The sequence below is a fragment of the Capricornis sumatraensis genome, chromosome 3, assembly GCF_032405125.1.
Source record: "Capricornis sumatraensis isolate serow.1 chromosome 3, serow.2, whole genome shotgun sequence".
NCBI classification, from domain to species: domain Eukaryota; kingdom Metazoa; phylum Chordata; class Mammalia; order Artiodactyla; family Bovidae; genus Capricornis; species Capricornis sumatraensis.
This window is the reverse complement of record NC_091071.1, coordinates 4,390,452-4,408,701: the sequence shown is the minus strand read 5'-3', so window position 1 is coordinate 4,408,701 and position 18,250 is coordinate 4,390,452. Positions and strand designations below refer to the sequence as shown.

Below are 18,250 nucleotides of genomic sequence, written 5' to 3'. Positions count from 1 at the left end.
AGTGAGAGAGGTATAACCTATCCACTCCAGTGTCCCTTTTCTCCCTTGGAAAATAGTGTTTATACTAAATCACTGGAAGTGTGTTATTCATTATCATAAGCGAGACCATGTTACATATTTCGAAAATATGGTGCTCTGCTAAGATAGCATAAAGTTTATAAATAAAATTAATGAGTAATAAATCTCACTAATACTTTTTAAAGAAAAGGTGAGGTGACAGGGTTGGAAGGCCTTGGACCCCAGGCTTCCTGGAGCACAGAGACATGCCACCCCCTCCAGATGAAACGAGCCACATAGTTTGGGCAATAGAAGCAGGTGGTTCCATTTTAAATACCTGATTACGCTCCCTGTCATCCAGTTAAGGACAGAAAGAACGTTTTGTTGTTGTTTCTCAGCTGCTAAGTCCTGTCCGACTCTTTGGACCCCCTGGACTGCAGCACAGCAGGCTTCCCTGTCCTTCCAGTGCTGTCTCCCAGTTTGCTCAGATCCGTGTCCACTGAGTCAGCGATGCCATCTAACCATCTCATCCTCTGTCGCTCCCTTCCCTTTTGGCCTTCAACCTTTCCCGCATCGGGGTCTTTCCCAATGAGGCGGCTCTTCTTATCATGTGGCTAACGTATTGGAGCTTCAGCATCAGTCCTTGCAAAGAACATTTTGAAGTGAAATGTGTTTCTAGTCGTATCTAACTCTTTTGTGACCCCATGGACTGTAGCCCACCAGGCTCCTCTGTCCATGGAATTCCCCAGGCAAGAATACTGGAGTGGGTTGCCAGTTCCTTCTCCAAGGGATCTTCCTGACCCAGGGATTGAACCCGAGTCTCCTACATTGCAGGCAGATTCTTACACCATCTGAGCCCCCAGGGAAGCCCAAAGAACATTGTTGTTGTTCACTCACTCAGTTGTGTCTGACTCTTTGCAACCCTATGGACTGCAGCACACCAGGCTTCCCTGTCTTTCACCGTTGTCTGGAGCTTGCTCAAGCTCATGTCCATTGAGTCAGTGATGCCATCCAACTATATCTCGTCCCCTCCTGCCTTCAATCAGGGTCTTTCCCAATGAGCCGGCCCTTCGCATCAGGTGGCCAAAGTATTGGAGCTTCAGCATCAGTCTTTCTAATGAATATTCAGGATTGATTTCTTTTAGGATCGACTGGTTTGATCTCCTTGCAGCTTAGACATTCCCTAAAAGGAGGCTTGAGGGTTTTCTCATCTAGCCACCCAGGCCCCTGCTTCTTAGAAACAGGTGTGCTGAGAGCATTTGGCCACTAGGGGGCGCAGGACACCCAGGCCAGGGCTGGAGTTCTCACAAGTCCAGCAGTTGACAAAAGAGGTCTGTCCCCTGGGACCGCCAAAATCCACGTGTTGGTGTCACATATTCCAGCATAGGCAGGAGACATCTAATCTGGCGCGAGGCTCTGGATGGCAGCGGGGACAAGGTGAGGGAGATCTGGGCGGTCCCCTGGAGACCCCGGGTCCTCCGGAGACCCCCGCGTTTGGGCTGTGCACAGGCTGATACAGATACAGCTGGATTCTGGGAGTGGACCCGCCATGGAGCCCTGGCCTGACCCTGCCGGTGTCCCTCGCCTCCCAGGTGTGGTACAGAGAGAACGTCAGCCACCACAACCCCGAAGGCTCGTCGTGGTCCCTGGTGGACACACCCGGGGAGGCGGTTCAGATCAGCTGTGGGCCCCACGACCTGCTGTGGGTGACGCTCTGGGAGGGCCAGGCCTTGGTTCGGGAAGGAATCAACAGGAACAACCCCAAAGGTGGGCGGCTCTGCGCGCTGTGCTGGGAGAGGCAGGCAGGGGCCACCTGGCTTCAACCCCCCGCCCACCCGCCCCGAGCTCCTAGTGATGGGGGCTGCCTGCACTTCCTCCTGGGGTCGGGTAGGAAGTTCCTGGTCCACAGTGGAGCCTCCCACGTCTGAAAATGGGATCCTGCACGTCTCCACGGGAGTCTGCGTGGTCTGGGCCGTCACTAAGGACCGGAAGGTAAGACAGGGTCCCTGGGGCTGGGTCTGAGGGCTCAGTTTAATGTTGAGGGTCGTGTGGGTTTTTGTCCTTGTGAGTGTGGTCTTAACTCTTCAGGGCCCCCCTAGTGGCCTGGTGGTAAAGAACTCGCCTGCCATTCAGGAGCCACGGGCTGGATCCCTGATCCAGGAAGATCCCACGTGATGCAGAGCAGCTCGGCTCGTGGGCCACAGCTGTTGAGCCCTCGAGCTCCGAGCCCATGCCCTGCCACAAGAGAAGCCGCCGCAGGCGAAGCTCTTGTGCCTCAGCTAGAAGGAGCCCTTGCTCGGACGGCCAGAGAAGGGCCCACGCGGCAGCAGGCCCAGCACTGCCAACAGTTAAGAATGGAAGTAGATTCTGCTCTTTAGAGCACAGCCGGCCTCAGTCGAGCCCTGTGCGCTTTTCTGCTGCTGCCACTGGTGATCTCCGAGCTCTTTGGTGAGCCCACCCTCGCCTTGCCTGCACCCCTGTACCAAGCCCAAAATGACTATCCCTCAACAGGCCATAGCATCCCAGATATCAGAAGCAAACTCAGCTAACTGACTGCCTCCCCCTCCTGTCCAAAAGTGCTCATTTTTACCTTATCAGAGGCAAGTCCAGTGAAATACGCTTATTTTGAGTTGCTTTCACAATCTCTTTTCTTCTTGCTTCCACTATCTCTCGTCCCAGGGCATCTTTTCTTTCTTTTTTAAAATAACCATTTGTTTTTCCTGTGCTGGGTCTTGGTTGTTGCAGGGAGCGGGGTCGCCCCCAGCCGCGGCGCGTGGGCCTCCCCCTGCAGGGCTTTCCCTTGTTGCAGAGCCCGGGCCCTGAAGCACACGGGCCTCAGCAGGCGCGGCTCTGGAGACAGGCTCAGTGGTCGTGGCTCTCGGGCCTGATTGCTCCGTGGCAGGTGGGACCCTCCCGGATCAGGAATCACATCTGTGTCCTGTGCATTGGCAGGGGGATTCTTCACCGCTGAGCCGCCGGGGAGGTCCAAGGGCATCCTTTCTGAACGGTGTGCTGTGCTCATCTGTGGCCTGAACCAAAGGACCAAATTACTCATTTGTTCTTCCTGAGACTTTAAAGAAAAAAAAAAAAAAACCCTTCCATTTGAGTGGCCCTCCAGGGAGGTGTGTTTATTTCTGATTTCGCAGGTTTGGTTCCGAAGAGGCGTCAACTCTCACAACCCCTGTGGCACCAGCTGGATCGAGATGTTTGGAGAAATGATGATGGTGAACGTGGGCCTGAATGACCAGGTGTGTGGCGGGGGCGGCCTCAGAGCGGGTGCCCCCTGCTCCCCACTGTCCCTTCCCACCAGGCCTGCGCGTGAGGCCGCTGGGGCAGGGGTCTAGGGCCAGCACACACTGCAGGCCCACGAGGGCAGCTGGGGGGCCGCTTCCCGCTGAGCCCCAGAGCAGTGGTCACGAGCACGGATCTGGGCGGGGCGTTCACTCTGGAGACTGGGAGGCGTGCTAAGAGGTATCTGCGCACAGGTAAAGGACAAAACATTTTCCAGCTCTAGCAGGGGCATCTCGCCAGCATCATGAGCACCACGAGCACCGTTCCTACAGGGTAGCCGCCTCCTCGTAGAGAGAGGTTTGGCTACTTTTAAGACTCGAGGGTGTAGGTGACTCCTTTCCCGTTGCTCTAAAAGCGCTTCCGGGGTGTGGGGGTGGCGGCCTTTCCTGTGCGCACTCACCCTTCTCACCCACCGTGGTGGCCTGGGCACACACAGGCAGGGGCAAGATGGGTGCTAGCTGGTGCCCACAGGCCTGATCACAGAGGCCGTGGGCCATGACCAAGTGATAGAGGTGCCACGACCTCCACAGCAAGGTCTGCTGGGGCCACGGCTCTGCCTTCGGGCACCCCCAGAGCCAGGGCCCGTCCTCTAGGCCCCTCAGCTACCCATGCACCCACCTTCCTCAGCGCCCAAAGATAGCGGGCAGGAGGCTTGCTCGGCCATCTTCCCCCTAAAAATGAGGTTGGAATCAAGGTTATTTTGCCACTTCAGAAAGACCAGGAGCATCCTCTGGGTTCACTTGGGGAGCAGCTTCCTTCCCACAAAATGCCACACAGAGGCTGGGGACACGGGTGGGAGTCCGTCCCCACGCAGCGCCCACCAGCACTGGCACCTCTGTGGACCCTGGTGCCCCAAAGCCCTGAATCGGCCTGAGGTCATGGAGCCAGGGAGGGGTTCCTGCTTCCCTGGGGCTTGGAGCCGTGCCCGCCCTGGCCCCTCTGGGCTCTGCTTCGGCACACAGCCCCCAGGCCCTTCCTGGGCACGCCCCGAGATGTGTCCTCGACCCGGGGTGCTCGCCCCACACGGTCCCCCCACCCCCTCACAAGGAAGGGGGCTCCGCCCCGCCCGCCCAGCAGTACCTCTCCGTGCAGGTCTGGGGCATCAGCTGCGTGGACCGGGCCCTGTACTTCCGTCAGGGCGTCACCCAGAGCGAGCTCAGCGGGAAGACGTGGAAGGTCATCGTCGCCGGCCGGGAGGGCGACCGCTCGCTCTCCGGCAGCTCCTTCGGCCTCCTCAGGTGACAGGCGGCGGGCTTAGCGGGCCGGGCTGGGCGGGCGGGGCAGGAGGAGGCAGGAGAGCGCCAGGCCCGAGCTGCGGCGACCCGTGGGGCCTCCTCACCTCCTGGGCCGGGGTCCTGCTCGGCCCGAGGGCAAGCGCTGCACGGGAGGCGGAAGCGGGCAGCTCAGCGAGGCCAGGGCGTCCGTCCACATGGGGCCTGGGGCCGTCCGGAGCGGGGCTGGCCATTGGTCTCGAAGCCTCAGGGTCTGGGCGAGGAAAGGCTTCCATTCCCGGGATGCTCAGGCCCTGTGTCCGAGGAGAGCGGGAAGGAAGGTGTCGGGTCTCTAAGCAGGAGGCGAGGCCGGGACTGAGACCAGAACTCCTGGAGGCCCAGCTCCCTGGGACCCCCGCGCCCGGCCTGCAGAGCTTCCTTTTCGAGGCTCTGCTTTTCTCGCAAGGTCCCAGGTGTGCCCGGCCGCAGCTCTGGGGACCACGCCCTGGGCTCCCCGGGGTTAGAGGGGAGATGTGGCCCAGCCCTGCCCGATGGCCAGGGGAACGCTGGCAGGTGACCCAGCACCTCACCCGAGGCCACCTCTGCTCTGTGACGGGGGCTGCCTGCGTTCACCCTCCCAGCCGCACGGCCTGAGATCCTGTCTGCAGCTCAGGCCCCCCTCAGACGCTGGTCTCCACCCTCTGCTCCCCCAGCTCGGCGGTCAGCACTCGGCTGCACCGTCAGCCTAGAGGGGCCGGGAGCCCAGCCAGTGGGGTTTGCTCACAGTTACCTGTGGGTTGCGGCTCTCCAGCCAGTAGTTCTCAAAGTGGTCGGCACATTGGAATCGTCGGCACATTGGAATCAGCTGAGAACTTCCAAAACCACTGATGCCAGATCTTTGTGACCTTGGGTTTGTCAACGGCTTCTTAAATATGATACCCAAAGCACAAGAAACTAAAGGAAACATAGATAAGTCAGAGTTCATCAACATTAAGAAAATTTTGTTCCTCTAAGGACACTTCAAGAAAATGAAAAATTCGAAAGGATGGGAGAAAATACTGGAAATCATATATGTGACAAGGCCTACTATCGAGAATATATAAACGGCTCTTGCAACTCAACAACAGATAAAAAGAACTGAAAAGGGCCAAGGAGGGACTTCCCTGGTGCTCCCGCAGTGAAGGATCTGCCCTGCAACACCCTTCTTTTCTTGGTTGAGGAACTAGGATCCCATGTGCCACAATAGAGAGTCCATGAGACACAAAGAAAGATCCCAAACGAAGATTTCCCGTGCCGCAACTAATACCCAATGCAGCCAGACACATAAATACATATTTCTAAAAACAGTTTGCATGCCACAATGAAGATCAAATGTCCCACGTGCCACAACTAAGACCCAAGGCAGCCAAATAAATAAAAAATAAAAAGTTGGGAGGAAAAAGACTTGAATAGATACTTTGGAATAGTAGGTACATGAGTGGCCCACAAGCAGAGGAAAAGATGCTCGACGTCATGAGGCGTGAGGGAAACGCAAACAAAACCACGTTACAAAGACAAAATGAAACACGTTGGATACCACTTCACACCCACCAGAACAGCTATGATCAAAAACAGAGATAGAATCAGTGTTGACAGGATGTGGAGAAACCGGCAACCTCCTGCCCTGCACTGCTGGGGGTGTGATGATGCAGCCACTTCGAATACAGCGTGGCAGCTCCTCAAGAGGTTAAGGACAGAGTTACCATAGGACCCAGGAGTTTCAGTCCCAGAAAGAGGCCCAGAAGAACCGGAAACAGACGTTTAAACAAAAATTTGTTCACGAATATTTATCGCAGCACTGATGAGCTTCCCAGGGGTTGCTAGTGGTAAAGAATTCGCCTGCCGATGCAGGAGATGCAGGTTCGATCCCCAGGTCGGGAAAATCCCCTGGAGAAGGAAATGACAACCCACTTCAGTGTTCTCATCTGGAGAATCCCACGGACAGGGGGAGCCTGGTGGGCTAGAGCCCGTGGGGTCGCAAAGAGTCGGATATGCCTGAGCGACTGACGCACCCCTTATACTCAAAATAGCCAAACGTGGAAGCAACTCAAATGTCTGTCAGTGGAAGAATGGATGGATGAAACAGTGTATCCATACAATGGAATATTATCTAACAATAAAAAGGAACGAAGAGCTGACACCGCTACAGCACAGATGACCCTTGCCGTCATTACACTAGGTGACAGCAGACAGTCACAGAAGGCCACAGCCTGACCAGGCCATGTGTATGAAGTGTCGGGAACAGGCGAGCCCGTGGAGACTGAGGAACTGGCGGTTGCCAGGAGGCTGGGGGAAAAGAGGAGAGTGCAGAGTGACTCCTTAATGGTACACGAGTTTCCATCCGGGGCGATGAGAAGGTTCCGGAAGTTGGTTGTGGTTCCAGAACACTGCAAATGTACTTAATGCCACCGCATTTTATAATTTTAAATGGTACATTTTACATCCCACGTTTTTACAATAAAAAAGCCACAATGCTGCTGGATCTCCACTCAAGATGCATTGATTTGGCTGGCCCGGGTGTGACGTGAGATCTTTCCAAGTTCCCGGGGTTCCTGCTCCCTGGGGAGAGGGATTGCTGTGTGTGTCAGAGAGGCTGATTTGCCCAGGGGGTCGCACAGTATGTGTTCAAGGGAGTCACAGGTTCGCCCCCTTCTTCCAGCGCCGGCTGCTTCTTTGGCAACGAAGTGAGGGGCAGTGCCGAGTCCCGTGGTCCCGGCAACACGGATGCCTCCTGGGGGGTCCCTGGCCCTGCCTCCAGCCCAGCCGGGGTGCATGGGAAGGAGTCCAAGAAAGGGCCCAGCCGTGCAACTGCCAGCTTTCCAGAGGCCACCGACCTCTCCTCGCTGACGCTCCTCCCGCTGGGCCTAGAGGAGCCTGACAGCGTGGACTGCCACGCGCTGTGGGCCTGGGTGTCTGGCGGAGGCTGTGCCGTGGAGGCCCACACCACCCTCAAGTGGTTCACCACCCAGCCAGGTAAGCACAGCTGCCCAGCACCGCAGACGGGGCTCGGGGGGATCTGGAGCAAGCCTGGCGCCCCCACCGTGCTCAGTCCCATCTTTCTGGAGCATTCCGCGACCAGTCAGGCAGTCGGAGAGAAGGGCATTGGCCTGGCACCCCTCCCTTCCCCATCCCAGCAGGGGCGGCTGTCCCATGCTGACGTTTGGGGGACACCTGCTTCCCCACCAGGGTGAATGATGGCAGGGAGGGGCTCACAGGACATTTCACAGAGATGCTAGCCTAGCCTTCCAGAAAGAAAGGGCCGACTCTGGGCTGCCGCCCGGCCCTGAAGCTGTGCTGGCTGGCAGGCCTGTGCCCCTCGGTGCAGACGCTCTCGCTGTCCATCACACCGGCCCAGACGGCCGCCTGGCGGAAGCAGATCTTCCAGCAGCTCACGGAAAGGACCAAGCGGGAGCTAGAGAACTTCCAGCACTACGAGCAGGCGGTGGAGCAGGTGCGTGGTGCCTGAGGCACTTCCTCCAGCAGGCATCCATTAAGCGCCTGCTGTATGCCCGCCCTGAGGAGAGTTGTGTGCGGCCCCACTGTGCTCCCGGCCCAGAGGACCTGGCCCGATCTTGGCTGGTGTGGGTCCCCGCATTGGGCATAGAACTGCCCGGGGCCTCAGTTTCCCCACCCTGTGCAGCGGGTAGCGGGTGCTGATCCCCAGACTCACGGAATGCCCTGGCTTGGGGCCTGGCCCCGGGCGGGTGTCTGATGATGTCACTTTTGACCTTAGGATGAAGTGGGGGGAGGGGGCAGTGCCTCTGAGGCAACGAAGGGAGCAGGGTGGCCCTGGGGTGCTGGGTGCGGGGCTGGAGTGTGGGACCCCCTGGGCCCCGCCTGTGACTCCGTCCCACTGTGCTCCCGGCTCTGCTCCAGTCTGTGTGGGTGAAGACTGGGGCCCTGCAGTGGTGGTGTGACTGGAAACCCCACAAGTGGATGGACGTCCACGTAGCCCTGGAGCAGCTCACGGGCCACGATGGGGCTCAGGACAGCATCCTCTTCATCTACTACGTGGTCCATGAGGAGAAGAAGGTGGGCGGGGCGTCGTGGAGGGGTGGGAGAGGTGGGGGGTGTGTCTGGGGAGGGGGGAGGTAGGGGGGTGTCAAGGGGAGGGGGGAGCTGCTGGGGGGGGAGGGGTCTTCCAGGAGGGAAAGGAGCTGGTGGCCGCATCCCGGGCAGTTGGGGCAGCGTGTGCAGGCCCTCGAGTTCCAGAGGAGGGAGCAGGTCCTGGCGGCAGAGTCAACCTGCCACCAGGGCTGGGGTTTGAACCAAATCAATCCGGTTCTAAATATCAAGAAGGTCACTCAGGTTTCTGCTCAGGAGCGAGCCCCCACAGTGACCGTGCCTCCCACCCCGCGTGGAGCCCCACCGTTGTGGGGAACCCAAGGCCCTCTGTCCCTGCGCCCCGCACGGCGCCGGGGCTCCACCCAGGGTCCCGCTGACCCCACCCTCTGCATGCAGTACACCCACGTGTTCCTCAACGAGGTGACGGCGCTGGTGCCCGTGTTCAGTGAGGCCAAGCACTCCTTCGCCCTGTACACCCCCGAGAGAACGCGGCAGAGGTGGCCCGTGCGCCTGGCCGCCGCCACTGAGCAGGACATGAGCGACTGGGTGAGCAGGCGGGGGTCCCTTGGGCAGGGGTGGGGGCCGCCGTCTTGGGGCCAGCCCGGCCTCGCTGACCCGCCTCCCCCCCTTGCCAGCTCACCCTGCTCAACCTGTCCTGCTGCGAGAGCCGGAGGGTGCACGGCCGCCCCTCCCCGCAGGCCATCTGGTCCGTCACCTGCAAGGGGGACATCTTTGTGAGCGAGCCCGGTCCAGACCTCGAGGGCCCTGAGCGCCGGCTGCCCTGTGACCAGATGTAGGTTGGCTGCACCCGACCGGGCTGGGGGCTGGGGGCTGGGGGCTGGCCCAACCCCAGATCTGGGTTCCCGCCAGCCTGGCCTGTGCAAGGACCCCAAGGGGGCATCAGGAACCTGGCGGGGCTGGGGGGTGAGGCAGGTGTGGCCCCCGGGTGGCATTTAAAGCCACAAGGTGGAGTGAGGCCCCCCAGGGGGGCAGCGTGAGCGGAGTCCCGGGACACAGGTCTCCGACTGTGTCCTGCCACTGCCCCCCGGTCACCCAGAGCCCATGAGGACTGGGGGCACGTGGGTGAGGCTGGGCCCACACAGTAGCGAGAGGGCATGTATCCCACCCTCTGCTTGTCCGCTCCTGGTGGCCCTGTGTACCCGGGGCCCAGACAAGCCCCGCTGCTGACAGTGCAGGGCCTCCACCCTCAGGAGGCCACCCGGGTGGCCGCACACCCCGCATCCAGGAGACCGTGCCGGCCCACACGGTGGCTCACCCTGCTCTGCCATGACCCACCCCGACCTGGGGCGTGGGAACTCGGGGTGCCGACCTCAGCTCCTCACAACTGTCCCCATTACCGACACAGCTCCACGGGCAGGGACTCCTAAAGGCCCTGCCCACTGCAGGCCTGACCAGCTCCTGCGCCCGCTCTGGGCCCCCTTTGCTGGTTAATCCCCCTGGGGAAGCCGAGCAGCTTCCCTCATCCTCAGTCGCGTCCATCACTGGAGACCAAAGCTGAGTCAAACGGGAGCCCTGGCAGGCCGCAGAGGGAGGGGATGAGGCTGGAGAGACCTGCAGGACGCGTTCCCCCCCCCCCCCACCCCCACGCTACAGGTTCTGGCGACAGATAGGCGGCCACCTGCGGGTGGTGGAAGCCAACAGCCGGGGCGTGGTGTGGGGCATCGGCTACGACCACACGGCCTGGGTCTACACGGGCGGCTACGGCGGAGGCTGCTTCCAAGGTGAAGGTGGGCCCCGCTCCCCCGGGCCCACCCCGCTCTAATCCCTGGCTGGCTTCCCTGCCCCTGTGCTGACGCTCGTTTGACGGGTGACCTTCACCTCTGCCAACCTCCACGTCCTGGGGCCAAAGCACACGGCGCAAGCCCACAAAGGCCTGGCCTCCAACGAGCCTTCCTAGGCACCCATGGCTGAGCCGGAGACCGTGCAGGTTTCAGAAGGACAGCTGCCAGAACCACAGTCTCTTGATTCCCAGGCCTAATTCCAGTCCCTCTTTAGAGGGGGCCGTGCCTTAGGGGGTGAGAGCTTGCTGAACCCCCATGAGCTCCCTGCGTCCCAGAGGCAGGGATAAATGGAGGCAGAAGCAAACCCTGAAACGGGACATTTCACGCCCTGGCCCACGCGCCCCACAGTGAGGGTGGCTACTCTGTGGAACTGTGGTCTACTGAGACCGCTGGAACACACATCTACACAGGCTTAATTGCATCCGTTTGTGAGGCAGGAATTCCCTCTGTCCCCGTCTTACAGATGAGAACATGGGGTTCGTGGGGGTCGTGTGAGGGGTCCGAGGCACTTTTGTTAGTAAGGAGTTGGGGGGGCCCTCATACCTGCCAGGTGCCAGGTAAGTGAGGCGGAAGGGGGAAGAGGCTGAGAGGCTGCGGCAGAAAAGTGGCAGGTTCTCCTCCCCCCAGGAAGAGAGAAACCCGAGCCAGCCAGCTCACCAAGCCCTCCCGGGCTGCCCGCTTGCCTGCTCTCACCTGGCCGGGCGGGCAGCAGGTGTGGCTTAGGTCTGACCACCTCCTCTCCCCCTAGGCCTGGCCAGCAGCACCAGCAATGTCTTCACACAGTGCGATGTGAAGTCTGTCCACATCTACGAGAACCAGCGCTGGAACCCTGTCACAGGCTACACCAGCAGGTACGCCACGTGGGCGCCTGCGGAAGCAGGGCCCAGTTGGACAGCCGTGTCCCGAGCAGTGGGAGGGCTGGCGTCCGGCCCCCAGTGTGGAACTAACTAGATCCGACTGGCTACACAGGATTTTTCCCCCATCAATCTTTAAGTATAACATATTTTAAAAACTCGCTTATGGAGAGCATAACATATATCAAGCTCATGAAATGTGCATATACATAGATGCAGTGAGATGTGTCTGTCGAAGTACACGTAGACATACATAGATATATCCACATATATCACCGTGTATATGCTTCACTGGGCTAAGTCGCTTCAGTCGTGTCCGACTCTGCAACCCCATGGACTGTAGCCTGCCAGGCGCCTTTGTCCATGGGATTCTCCGGGCAAGAATACTGGAGTGGGTTGCCGTGCTCTCCTCCAGAGGATCTTCCTGACCCGGGGACTGAACTCACATCTACTCCTGCACTGGCAGGTGGGTTCTTTACCACCAGCGCCATCTGGGAAGCCTGTATATTACTGACTTATCAGAAACCAAACCCCAACATAATCACTACCAGGGTCAAGAAATAGAACACGGCCACCCCCTCCCCATCCCATCTGGTGCTCTTTTTTTAGTGGGGGGAGGGGAGTAATTTAACTTTTTTAAAAAGTGTTGCTTAATGGAAGCTACTGAGGACACTGTAGCCTCCACCAAAAATTATTTTCATTCTCCCGACATGAGGCTTTGGGACACGAGAGTCAGTGGCTCTGTGTTTGGGACAGAAGTGGAGACACTCTAGAAAAGCTAGATCGCATGCCTCTTAGTTCCTGCCCTCTCAGCATAGAAACATGTTTCTCACACTCTTCTTGGGATATGTTCTTTTGCTTGTTTTAGAAAGTAAATTAAGTTGCAGTATTTCTCACCCCTTAAAGCCGCAGTGTGAGTTCCAGTGGCCAGAGCAGCCTTATCTAAGTTCAGCGTTGGGGAGCCTCCCGGGAAGACTTTGCCCTGTGCGTCTCTCCTTTCCACTGGTCCCATTATAATAAAACTACGAGAGTTCTCTCCTAAGTAGAGAGTTTTCCTGAGTTCTGTGAGTCATTCTAGCAAATTATCAAGTCTGAGGTAGTGGGAGTCCTACAGCCTGTAGTCAGTCGGTCGGAAACCTGGTGTGAAGGGAGGCGGTTTTGCTGGGGACTGTGTCCTTTACCTTGTGGGGACCTAGTGGTGTTGGAGTACACCCAGTTGATGTTGGAATTGCCAGTTCTCCGAAGTGGGTGTACCCATCCACACCCTTAGCACCAGGGCACGCCCCCACATTTTTGCCGTTTTTGTGTGTTGCAGCCATTTTGGTGACCATGAAGTAGTGTCTTCTGTTTCCAGTTGCTGTCTCCTGGCAACTAAATGGGCAAAGGGCCTGTCACATACATGGCACTTGGATACTCTTTCCTTTGTAAAATGCCCCTTCGAGTCCTTGTCATGTGTTTTGGTTGGATGAGCTTTTTTTTATTGATTTGCCAGTACTCTTTACATATGAAGGTATGAGCCCTTTGTTACATATTCACCCTATAAGCAGTAACTTTTAATTATTAAATGTAGTCCAATGATGATCTTTTTTTTACATAACAATAGAAAGTTAAGTCGCTCAGTCTTGGTGTCTGACTCTTTGCTACCCCATGGACTGTGTAGTCTACTCCAGCCATGGGATTCTCCAGGCAAGAATACTGGAGTGGGTTGCCATTTCCTTCTCCAGGGGATCTTCCTGACGCAGGGATTGAACCCAAGCCTCCCGCATTGCAGGCAGACGCTTTAACCTCTGAGCCACAAACCCTCTTAAGAAATCTCATTAACCCTAAGGGGATAAATACATCCTCCTATCTCTAGAACAGCAGTCAGCAGACTTTTTCTATAAAGGACCAGACAGTAAACAGTTCAAGTGTGGTGGGCCTTAGGGTGTCTGTCACAACGGCTCACTCTGCAGCTGTCTCTTGAAAGCAGTCACAGAAACAAATAAGCATCACTGTCTCCATGAGATGTTTCATCTGGACACAAATTTGAATTGCATAGAATTTTCACTTGTCATAAAGCGTTGTCCTTTTTTCCCCAACCATTTAAAAATGTAAAAACCAGCCTTATCTTGTAGGCTGTGCTGACAGTTGTGATTAGGCCCCTGGGACATGATTGGTCCAGCTTGTTCCAGAAGCTTTACTCCTCTGTCTTATCCACTTAGGTCTAGAACCCCCTCACCCGTACTAAGTATGTTGTGAGGTAGGCATCAAGTGTTATTGGTCTTTTACTATCCAGTGACCAAACCATTTATTGAAGACTATCCTTCTCGCTTGCATCACAACAGCCATCTTTGTTCTAACTTGGCTGTTCATTTATGTAGATCTTTAAATTTTATGTATTTACTGGCTGTGCTTGGATCCTGGTTGCTGCGCTCAGACTTCCTCTAGTTGTGGTGAGCAGGGCTACTCTTCATTGTGGTGCAGACTTCTCACTGCGGTAGCTTCTCTTGTTGTAGAGCCCAGGCTAGAGGCACATGGGCTTCAGTAGTTGTGGTTAAGTGGATTCAGTTGCCCCATGGCATATGGAATCTTCCCACAGCAGGGATCAAACCCCTGTCCTCTGCATTGGCAGGAGGATTCTTAACCACTGGACCCCCAAGGAAGTCCTATGTAGATCTTTTCAATAACATTTTGTGATTTTCTACGAGACGAGGGTCTTGATATCTTAAAAATGGTATTTTTATATTTTTATATGGTTCATATTTTTGATACTAGGATAACTGGCACAAACTTTTAAAAATTTCCTTTCTTTTCAAACTGATGAAAAGTAACACGAAGAATAAAAACTCTGATCCCACTAACCAGATAGCAGCCGCTTGCAGCGTTTCAGTGTTCTTCTACTTGTCCCTGTATGCCTGCGTTTGCTGGTGGTGGGGGCAGCAAGGGGGACAGTCAGGCACGTAGAGATGGTGGGTGACAGCCTCCCGACTCAATCCCTGAGGGTGGACAGGCTTATCTAACCTCTCCTCAGTCGTGGATGTGTGGACCATTTGTGACCTTTCATACAGACAGTTTAAAGGGTTTCCTCATGTGTAAATATTTGGTCTCTCTGTTCTTCTCAGGAAATCAGGGTTTGAGCTCTTCTAAGGCAGCTTATACACACTGCCTACATGTGTTCTGGAAACCTCTGCCTCAGCTGTGTAGGGTCCACACAGGGTGCTGGCCTGCCTGCCTCTGCCCTTCTTCCTCACTTGCTCCTTGGTCCTTGGGCTCTCGCAGGGTCAGAGCCACCCGGGGAGACCACCCTGCACTGTGTGTGCTGGGAGTGTCAGTCAGGCAGTGTGGCTGTAACAAAACACCACAGGCTAATAGCTTCAACAGCAGGCGTCCATCCTCTAGGTTTCAGAGGCCTTGGCGTCTGAGCCAGTTGTCAGCAGGTCTCTTTCCCATGAGGGCCGTGGAGAGGATCTATTCCAGTCTCCCTCCTGGCTCCAGGGGCCTCCAGGGGCCTCGGCTGGTGGCGGCATCACTTAGTCATTACATGGCCTTCTCCTGGTCTTCACGTCAGGTTCCTGATTTGGAAAGCTTGAGTCCAAGTCTCCCCTTTCGTAAGGATGCTGTCATGATGGAGTAGAGCCCACTCAGTAACTGTCTCATCTCAGCCAAGCCCTCTGCAGAGGCCCCCTTTCCAAATTAGGTCACGCTCACAGGACACGACCACACACTACGCAAGAGAAGGGGGGTGGGGTCCACAGGCCCCAGGTGGGTGGGCTGGCTGGCTGGTGTCTGGAGCTCCTCTGTTTCTGCCCACCCCACCCCACCCCACCCCGCAGGAGATGCAGGCACCTGGGTGGCGGGCGGTGGCTGTGCTGCGTTCCCCTCCCTCTGGTGTCACCTTACCCTTCGTGTCCCGCGCAGGGGTCTGCCCACCGACCGGCACATGTGGAGTGACGCCACGGGCCTGCAGGAGTGCACCAAGGCCAGCATGAAGCCCCCGTCCCTGCAGTGGACCTGGGTGAGCTCCGGGCTGGGGGTGGGGCAGAGGTTGCAGTAGGGGGTCTGCCCACACCGACCCGCCTGTTCCTCCAGGTTTCTGACTGGTTCGTGGATTTCAGCGTCCCCGGTGGCACAGACCCGGAGGGGTGGCAGTACGCCAGTGACTTCCCCGCGTGAGCGTCTCTCTCTCTCTGTGGGCAGGGGCCCTCAGGGGGGCTGGGGCTCCGAGTGTCAGGCCTGGCGAAGTCAGGTAAAGCCCCTCCACCCTGCCCAGTGGCACAGGCCCTTCACGGTACACAAGTCACATTCAGATGGAGGACGGAGCCGAGAAAGACCGAGCCAGAGCCTGAGCTGAGGCTTCTAAGCAGATGACGTCTGGCGGGGAGGAGGTTTATCCTGATCTGAGCCTTCCCTTTCACCTCAAGCCCTGAACTTGACTGCTCCCAGAAGAGCGAGCGATATGAGGCCTGGGATGGGGAGGGCTCAGAGGCCCCTTAGCTAGAAACCACCACCCCCCTCCAGGTAGCTGCCATGTCCTGGCCTCAGTGAGGTCCCAGCCCCAGGGAGACCCTGACCACCCTCCCGAGGGAGGCCTGGGTGGGGCTGGAAGTCCCTGAAGCAGGAGGATGGTGTCCTATGTTACCTGCTGCCCCTGCTTAGCTCACACTGAGGCCCCAGGAGAAGGAATGAGTGTGTAGCATCGCTTTCTAGAAAATTCCACAGAATGGTGCTGACTTCAGCTTCTTCCTCTTTCAGCTCTTACCACAAGTACAAAACCATGAAGGATTTCGTCAGGAGAAGGTGCTGGGCCAGGTGAGAAGGCAGGTAACTGGGGGGTGTGGCCGCGCCCCTCCCTGCTCGGCCTCACTCCCTGTGGAAGAAAAGGGGAATTTACAACTGGGGAGGAGAAAACAGGATCAAAATAAATGTCAGCCCAGGAAGTGCCCCCGGGCTCCCAGGGCTGTTTCTGAAGGGTTTGTTTTCAAGAACAAATAAGAGAAATGTCATTGGCAGGGCCCGCAGGATCCTAGGGGGTGGGGGAGGGGGGCTGGGTTGGAGTGGTGCCAAGGCAGGGCAGACAGCACAGGAGAGTGGTGCCCACTGGGTCCTCCCGGGGTCAGGGGTCTGGTCTAGCTGCCCCTTCTGTCCAGAGCAGGTGGCTCTGGGGCTCCCAGCACCACCAGGGTGACCGGGGCTTTGCTCTCTCTGCCGCTCAGAAAGTGCAAGCTGGTGACCAGCGGGCCCTGGCTGGAGGTGACCTCCGTGGCCCTCAGGGACGTGTCCATCATCCCCGAGAGCCCGGTTGCCCACGGGAGCGGGTTGAACATCGCGCTCTGGGCCATCAGTGACAAGGGGGACGTGCTGTGCCGTCTGGGTGTGTCCGAGCTCAACCCCGAGGTGGGCACCCGGTGGGGGAACCCAGGGTCTGCCCAGCCCGCCAGCACCCTCAGGGCTCGGGCGGATTCTTACAGAGACACGCCTCCGCCGTGGAGTAGGGCTGGGCTCGGGCCTCCCCGGGCCTGCCCAGGCGGGTCCCTGGGCCCGGCGGACACCGCACTGGGCCCGAGGGGGTCTCTAGGCCTGCGGGCACTTGGAGCTGAGGTCGAGGTTGGCGTAAGGAGCCGTCTGCCCTGGGGCCGGGCGGGCGACAGGCGGGACCGGGCAGCCCTGAGCGTCCCTCCTTCGCCTCAGGGCTTCTGCTGGATGCACGTGGGCACCGACCAGCCCTTCACCTCCGTCTCCATCGGCGCCTGCTACCAGGTGTGGGCCGTGGCGAAGGACGGCTCCGCCTTCTACCGCAGCTCCGTGTCCCCCTCCAGGCCCAACGGTGAGAGCCCTCGCCTCAGGCGGACGCCCTGCGCCCGCCGCCGCCGCCATGTTGTGTCGAGCGCCAGCGGGCGGCTACGGCTACTTCCGCTTCCGGGGGAAGCCGGTTGACGGGTCTCCGTTTAATTCAACAAGCATTTACTGAGCACCGCCTGTGAACCGGGCATGAGGCCAGGCTGGGCTACCCCCAGAGTCCACGCCCCCTCTGCTGGGATGACCCAGGGGTGGTCATCCGGTGACGGGGCTGTACTTCACCACCCTCGGCTTCCTGCCTCTTAGGGGACCTTCCTGGGCGCCCCCCTGGCCCATCCACAGTGTCCGCCTTGACTGCCCCCCAGGAGCGAAGGCCATGCAGGCTTGTTCTTGGCTGGACATCTGGACAGCGTCCGGCACAAGGATTGCTGGGTGGGTGGTGGCTGGCTCATCCGTGCCCTCCACCTGGAGCAGTGGGTTCGCATAGCAGCCTATGGCTGGGTTTCCACCGCATGCCTGCCCAGGCACCTTCCTGTCCCTGTTAGGGCCAGCAGCCCATCAGAAGCTGCCGCAGCCTTGGGAAGACCCCGGGCAGGCCAGGGCATTGAAGAGACAGCAGGACCCAGGTCAGCTCCCGCTGGGCCCTGTCACCAGTGTGGTCCGCCTGGTCTGGGGACAGAGGTTGGCTGCACCCGCTTGACTCCGCGAGCTGCAGAAAAGGCCAGGTGTGCTGGGGGCACCTGGGTGACAGGTGTGGTGCTTCCAGGTCCCATCTCAGCCCATCTCCCACCGCAGGCGACTGCTGGTACCACATCCCGCCTCCTCCCAAACAGAGGTTGAAGCAGGTGTCCGTGGGGCACACCTCGGTGTTCGCCTTGGATGAAAATGGCAAGTGGCTTCTGATCCCCCTGGGAGGAGGTTCCCTGAGCACCCCAATGAGATGAGACCAGACCGTTGCCCACCAAAGCCCCAGCATGAGACCTTCATGAGCCCCGCGAGAGCTGCCAGTTTGAGGTCGGCCTCCCCACAGGCCCTCCCCAGAGTCATGCAGGGAGGGGAGCACCAGCCCCTCCCCAGGTGCTCAGGCCTGCCTGCACCTCGGGCACAGAGCACAGCGCCACAGCCCAGGGGCATCTTCTAGATGGTGCCACCCAGGCCTGAGGCTCGGAGTTCACCTGCCTGGCCTGGACCATCCCTGCCCCTTACCCCAGGCCAC

The 18,250-nt window shown here is 58.3% G+C and overlaps 1 protein-coding gene across 2 annotated transcripts in view; it reads left to right on the top strand.

The window, feature by feature from the left end:
* TECPR1 (tectonin beta-propeller repeat containing 1) overlaps nt 1-18,250 on the top strand; it is a 28,599-nt gene that overhangs the window by 8,014 nt on the left and 2,335 nt on the right. Inside the window, exons 6-22 of one of the 2 annotated variants that reach the window (XM_068969452.1) lie at nt 1,590-1,764; nt 1,889-1,989; nt 3,144-3,245; nt 4,381-4,526; nt 7,198-7,511; nt 7,844-7,989; nt 8,415-8,570; nt 9,000-9,149; nt 9,239-9,396; nt 10,218-10,345; nt 11,154-11,256; nt 15,157-15,253; nt 15,328-15,407; nt 15,991-16,047; nt 16,452-16,632; nt 16,927-17,062; nt 17,830-17,922. In XM_068969452.1, the coding sequence (XP_068825553.1) occupies nt 1,590-1,764; nt 1,889-1,989; nt 3,144-3,245; nt 4,381-4,526; nt 7,198-7,511; nt 7,844-7,989; nt 8,415-8,570; nt 9,000-9,149; nt 9,239-9,396; nt 10,218-10,345; nt 11,154-11,256; nt 15,157-15,253; nt 15,328-15,407; nt 15,991-16,047; nt 16,452-16,632; nt 16,927-17,062; nt 17,830-17,922 (2,323 nt within the window). Of the gene's footprint in view, nt 1-1,589; nt 1,765-1,888; nt 1,990-3,143; nt 3,246-4,380; nt 4,527-7,197; nt 7,512-7,843; nt 7,990-8,414; nt 8,571-8,999; nt 9,150-9,238; nt 9,397-10,217; nt 10,352-11,153; nt 11,257-15,156; nt 15,254-15,327; nt 15,408-15,990; nt 16,048-16,451; nt 16,633-16,926; nt 17,063-17,829; nt 17,923-18,250 lie in introns of both variants that reach the window. The other variant, XM_068969453.1, reaches the window with a different exon arrangement.